Source organism: Mesoplodon mirus, assembly GCF_964341445.2.
Source record: "Mesoplodon mirus genome assembly, chromosome: 15".
Lineage (NCBI taxonomy): Eukaryota > Metazoa > Chordata > Mammalia > Artiodactyla > Ziphiidae > Mesoplodon > Mesoplodon mirus.
This window is the reverse complement of record NC_138991.1, coordinates 43,479,480-43,485,848: the sequence shown is the minus strand read 5'-3', so window position 1 is coordinate 43,485,848 and position 6,369 is coordinate 43,479,480. Positions and strand designations below refer to the sequence as shown.

General features: G+C 45.2%; 1 protein-coding gene across 1 annotated transcript; it reads right to left on the bottom strand.

Moving 5' to 3' along the window:
* Positions 1-273: 273 nt before the first annotated feature.
* SEPHS2 (selenophosphate synthetase 2) lies at positions 274-2,539 on the bottom strand. The gene has a single exon (XM_082643432.1). It carries the CDS (start codon positions 2,375-2,377, stop codon positions 1,022-1,024), a length of 1,356 nt encoding a protein of 451 aa, XP_082499558.1. The 5' UTR covers positions 2,378-2,539; the 3' UTR covers positions 274-1,021.
* Between the last annotated feature and the right edge of the window lie 3,830 nt (positions 2,540-6,369).

The following is a 6,369-nucleotide window of genomic DNA, read 5'->3' as shown; positions in this document are numbered from 1 at the left end:
TCTCCTTGCTTCCTGTTAGTGTTCCCCAACTCTGAAGGCATTTATACTTCGGCTTCCTCTGTTCTTCTAAGTCAGTTACCCCTCTTCCACCTACTTTCCATGTTCCAAGATTTGTTGACACCTTTCTTTACCTATTTCCTTTCCCACCCTCTAGTCCTTGGGATTTATGCCTGTTCTTGAGTCCTTTACTGTCAACGCTAAATGTATCAGTTGGTTCATTTTATAAGACTGTAAAACATTCAGAATTCCAAGGATACAAACATTAGCCAGAAGAATTTTTCAACCAAATCCTCTTTATTTCACTAGAAATCACTTTATTGATTAAATCACCAGGAATTTTCAGCACAAGAATTTAACATCTTAATGTCCACCAAGGCCTGGGCTCTGGGGCTTGCTCTGCCTCTCCCAGTCCTTAAAGGGGTTTAGAGGGAGAGACGTCATTAACAGAGACCAAGTAAGGTGGTTGGAGGTCCTCCTTTCCCAGTCATTGGACAAGCTGCTCAATTCTTGTCCAGAGTAGGAAAGAGCCAGTATTTCAGAGTAATCTAAAAAGAATTTGACATTGCATTTTCATCTCCCTTAACAATTTAGGTTTATCAACAGTACTGGTCCAAACTTATTTGCTTCTGATCTAAATGTTTTTCTTCTTGCAACTTATTTTTGGTGTCTATGTAATTTTAAATAATCTCACTCCCTGGGCAGAAATCAATGAACCCTGTGCTGAGAAAAATCTCTCAAACCTGAGTAGCCTCATCTTGCTCTTGGAAAGAGGAAACAGAGGGTTTTCTGCTCTTTTTCCACTCAAGAGATTAACAAACCTACCCCCCCCCGAAAGTCCAAAATGTTACTTCTGGCCTTGGAATGTGAAGCTTTTGATGGGCTGATTCAAATCACCTACAAAGGGCAGCTGGAACTATTATGCAGGCAGCCTTCTTTGGAAATTTCCTAAAATCAACTCTTGAGAATTGTCCATGATTCTATACAAAGGCTCTACAGTCCAAACAACTTCCCCTATTCCATCTCACAAGCTAGGCTCAGAGGAGGTACTGGAATTCTCAGGAGCAAGAGCGGTAGCAGAGGATCCTCGAGGCAGGACCTCAATAACTCGAGGCTTGTCAATGATCCGGGCTGTCCGGTTTCCCTTTTCCACAATGCCAACAATCCAGGCTTGGTGGCCCTCTCCATACTTTGAAGATTTGATTTCCGAACAAAAGCGAGCTGCCTGTTCTCTTGGCAGACAAATCAGTAACCCCCCAGAAGTTTCTGCTGAGGTTCCTTGAAGGAGCCCGAAGCGCCCGCTGGCCTTGCTGATGGCAGCCATCTTGGCAATGATTGGCAGATTATGAATGACAAAGGACACCTCATTTCTTTGTTGTTTTGCAAGGTTCTGAGAGTGACCCAGAATGCCAAAGCCTGTGATATCTGTGGCTGCATGGGCATTAAACGTGTGCATTAATCCAGCAGCAATTCTATTTAGGGTAGCCATGTTGAACATGGCTTCCTGATAGGCCAGCTCTACCTCTTCTCTGGAGACCACCATCTTTATTTTATTCCATCTTTCAGGATTATCCAGCCATTGGTGGGCATTGACAGCAACTTGGGTTCCTAAGGGTTTGGTTAACACAAGCACATCCCCAACAACGGCACTGTCAGGCATTATGAATTCATTTGGTTGACACACCACAGTGGCAACTCCACCGACGATAATCCAAGGGTTTACCACCGTTTGCCCACCAGTCACTGCAGTCCCTCCTTCCTCTGCAGCATCCCGAAAGCCTTTGATCATGAGTGGTGTTATCTTTTCTCGTTCCTCCTCAGTCATACTCTGGCTGACGCTGAGTAGCATCAACATGTTGTCACATTCAGTAATGCCCATGGCGTAGAGATCACTCAGCACATTGGCACAAGCTATGCGCCCCGTCATGTAGGGATCTTCCACCAAGGGGTAAAAGAAGTCGGTGGTCTGCACCAGGGACAAGCCTCCGTGCCTCAGGGGTATGACGCAGGAGTCCATCCCAATGCCGAGGGTTGGTAAGGTTGGGCTGGGTTCCGCCCTAACCGGCAGGCCGGGTTCCTGGGCCGTCTCCTCACGGCCTCCGACCAGGCCCCGGCCCGGCGGAGGCCGCACCTCCAGCCGCGTCAGTCCCGCCAGGAGTTTGAGCAGCGTCTCCTGCGGGACCTTGCAGCCTCAGCCCTTCATGCCGGAGAAGCCGGTCAGCCGCCAGCTCGGGCTGAGGCCCAACGCCTGGGGCTCGAAGGGCCGGTAGCTCGAGAAGCCCCGGCCTAGAGGCAAGCCTGTCGGGCCCGAGGAGCCTTCCCCCGCCGCCACCGCCGCCATCGCCTCTCCGCCGGCAACCGTCGCCGCGGCTTCCGCCATCACGCCTGCCCGGCAGGGAGGGGAAAAGAGGAGAGAGGAGCAGAGGTCCTTTTTACTTTCCACTCCAGTTATTAAGTAGTAACAGTCAGATATTACCGCAAAGCGCCTCCCCGGCACGACTCGCGCAGCCTGACTGCCGTCACTCCACGCGCTCCTGGCCGTCCGGGAGGAGGAGCCGCCGGCAACCCTTATTTATACCCCTGGTGATTGACAGCCGTACCAACCAATGATGACTTTGCCCTCGAGAGGCGGGCTTCCTTTGGTCTAAAAGATGTATTACTAATCAACCACCAGCTTGGGAAATTGACCTCGGAGACATTACAGAACAAATACCTTGGTTCATTTCCCTTGATGTAATTTAAATGATCTCTTGGGAGTGGCTGGCGGAGCTCTGTTTCCCTAGGCGCAGTTTACCAAATCCAGCATTTTCGAAGACGAGGGCAGATGGGTCACTTGGCAAACCTCAAGCCGGTCAGAATTGTCCAAGACAGCGCGCATGATCAATCCAGGGTAGGAAAATAGCCCAGGGAAAAATCGGAAAGAATAGTGAGAAATTAATTATTAAGTTACTACTATTATATAAGCAAGCTGCAGCATCAAAATAATGAAATGTTAAAAATAATAATAATAATAATGAAATGGTAACATGGACTTTAAAGCATTTAAGACCCGAAGTCCAGACATCTGCATGGGTTCTGGTGCTGTTTCCACTACTAACTGCCTGTGCCAGTCATTTTCCCTCTCCCGTGCATCAGCTGACTCATCTGAACAACAAAGTAGCTTACCTAGGTTTATTCTATTCCAAAGTTTCTATCTCTTTAAGTTAATATATATGAGAATCTGTGATGTATTCATGAAGGGCAGTTTGCCAATATCTATTAAAATTATAACTGTGTTAAATACCTTTGACCCAGCAGTTCCAGTTGCAGAACTTTATCCTTTAGATGTACTCACCTATGTGAGTGGGAAATAATAGTTATTTACTGCTGTGCTATAAACATACAGGAACAACTTAAATGTTTATCAACTATGATTAAAATAGTGATACATTTATATAATAGACTATCAGGCAACTGTAAAAAAGAATGAGAAAACATCGATGTGATTATCCTGATAGTAGTTACAGTTCTAATAGGCAGGATTCTAAATACTTTACATATATTAACTAATTTAATTCTCATAAAGACCTTATAATAATTATTATATAAGTAATAAGTAATTTTGATTGCCTCTGGGAAGAGAATGAGGTGGTTAGGGGACAGGAGATTTTTTCATTGTATTGTCTTTTTGTTCTTTTAACATTGGAACTTAAAATAATTTTTTTAGGGCTTCCCTGGTGGCGCAGTGGTTGAGAGTCCGCCTGCCGATGCAGGGGACACGGGTTCGTGTCCCGGTCCGGGAAGATCCCACATGCCACGGAGCAGCTGGGCCCGTGAGCCATGGCCGCTGAGCCTGTGCGTCCGGAGCCTGTGCTCCGCAACGGGAGAGGCCACAACAGTGAGAGGCCCGTGTACCGCAAAAAAACAAAAAACAAACAGTCCTTTCACCTGAAGATAATAATATATATCAAATAAGAATGTTAAGAGAATTAAATTTTTAAAATGTGTGTAAATCTCCTAACACAGTTCCTGGCTGATGGTAAACTCAAAATAAATGATAGAACCTACTATCATACAGTACTGATAATGTGGGTGTAGGGACTGGACTTTAAATTCACAAAACGTATAACATCTTCAAAAGTTTTTTATAAAAACAAATTCATTTATCTCCCAAAGGAAAAAGAAGAGCTATCTATAATGGTAAAACACTGGAAATGATCCAAATGTCTGTTAGCAGGGGAGTGCACAAATAAATTGTGGTGTAATCACACAATGGAATATTATTTATTTGTAAAAATGAGATATAGGCATCATCAACATGAATAATCTCAAAAACAAAACATTGGGAGTAAGAAGCGAGCTATAGAAAACATAAACTAAGATGCCATTTATAAATAGCAATAATATATCACTGAGATGCATAAATGATAAAAACTCTTTTTTTTTTTTTTTGTGGTACGCGGGTCTTCCGCCGCTGTGGCCTCTCCCGCTACGGAGCACAGGTTCTGGACGCGCAGGCTCAGTGGCCATGGCTCAGGGGCCCAGCCACTCCGCGGCAGGTGGGACCCTCCCGGGCACGAACCCGCGTCCCTTGCATCGGCAGGCGGACTCCCAACCACTGCGCCACCAGGGAAGCCCCGATAAAAACTCTTTTAAAAGGTAAGAGAATGAATGATTAACAAAATTTAGCATAGGAGTTACTTCTGGGGAAGGGTATATAAGGGGACTTCTGAGCTATGTTAAATTCTGCTCCTTGGGCTGGGTGGTAGTTACATAGGTATTCCTTAAACCATACACATATATTTCCCCATGCTTTTTGTAAGTAAACTATATTTCAACATTTTAAAAAGAAGAAAGTATGCTGTATTTCAGAATTTTAAAAAAATGATATACTGAAAAAGCAATAGATGTGGAAGCAAAGGACTTCTGGGTTTTGTCTGATCTCTGCGTGTGCTATCAATGAGCTGTCTGGCCTTAAGGAAGTTATATAACCTCTCTACACCTTAGTTTCCACTTCTGTAAAATGAGGGTCATCATCTCTGCTTTGGATCATATGAAAATCTCATCTACGAAAAGTTCTTTGCAAAACGTTCAGCATATTGTACATGTGAAGGATTCTCTTATCATTAAGGGAAAAACAAAAACATTCTAGTTTGTCTGTAGTCACCTCTTCTGGGTTAAAAAGTGGCTAGATCAGTTGCCCCTGGTTATATGCTCTCTTAGTTCTTTGGACTTTTCCTTCTCAGTATTTAGCGCAATTGTAATTCTTTATGCGTGTGATTACACCATGACTATCTGTTCCACTAGTCTGTAAGCTCCACAGAGCAGGGGCTGCTCTGTTTCATCCACCCTAGCACTTTACATGGCAATAACATTTGTTGAATGAATACATCATTTTATACAATACAGTTTGCTGAGCACATATGATGAGCCATATGATGGTGCTGAGCATTTTGCATTCATTTATCTCCTCATTTCCTCCTCAGAGCAGCCCCAGGAAATTGGTTTTCTTATCTGCATTTTACAGATGCAGAAACTGAGGTCCCTGATAGGTTAGGAGTCTTGCACCAGCTGGGAATCAACCTAGTGAGAACTGCAAACCCAAGTCTGTGTGACCTGAAGGCTGGTGCTCTACCCCTCATTCCGGGGGTCCCCTTGATAATACTAACAACCCTTACCACGCCCCTCAAGGAAGCAGGACTCTTTTGGGGGAAGATTTGCATCCATATCCCTCCCTGTCACTTCTACCTGGGAGCAATGTTCACCCGGGCCAGTGCAAAAAAAGTCATGAATTTGCCTTGGCCAGTGACCAACCTACTGGGCCAGAAAGACAAGTTCAACTGCCTTTGTGCAGGCCATCCACCTGGGTGGATCCTTGTGACCGCATCATGAGCTTTCGAAAGCATCCTTTTTATCTTTTTCTTATTTTTTCACTGAGAGATTCATTGAACTACATTTACCATTTGGGTCAAAGATTGCAAAGGTAAAAGCCTGGAGGTGGGGTTGGGAGAGCAGGCAAAGGAGAAGAAAGAGGGTTTTAAAGAATAAGAGAGGGCTTCCCTGGTGGCGCAGTGGCTGAGAGTCCGCCTGCCGATGCAGGGGACGCGGGTTCGTGCCCCGGTCCGGGAAGATCCCATATGCCACGGAGCGGCTGGGCCCATGAGCCACGGCCGCTGAGCCTGCGCGTCCGGAGCCTGTGCTCCGCAACGGGAGAAAGAATAAGAGAATCTGAGGTATAGTTGATTTACAATATATTAGTTTCAAGTGTACAGCATTGTGATTCAAAACTTTCATAGATTTACTCCATTTAAAGTTATTTTTGGGACTTCCTTGGTGGTGCAGTGGCTAAGACTCGGTGCTCCCAATGCAGGGGACCCAGGTTCAATCCCTGGT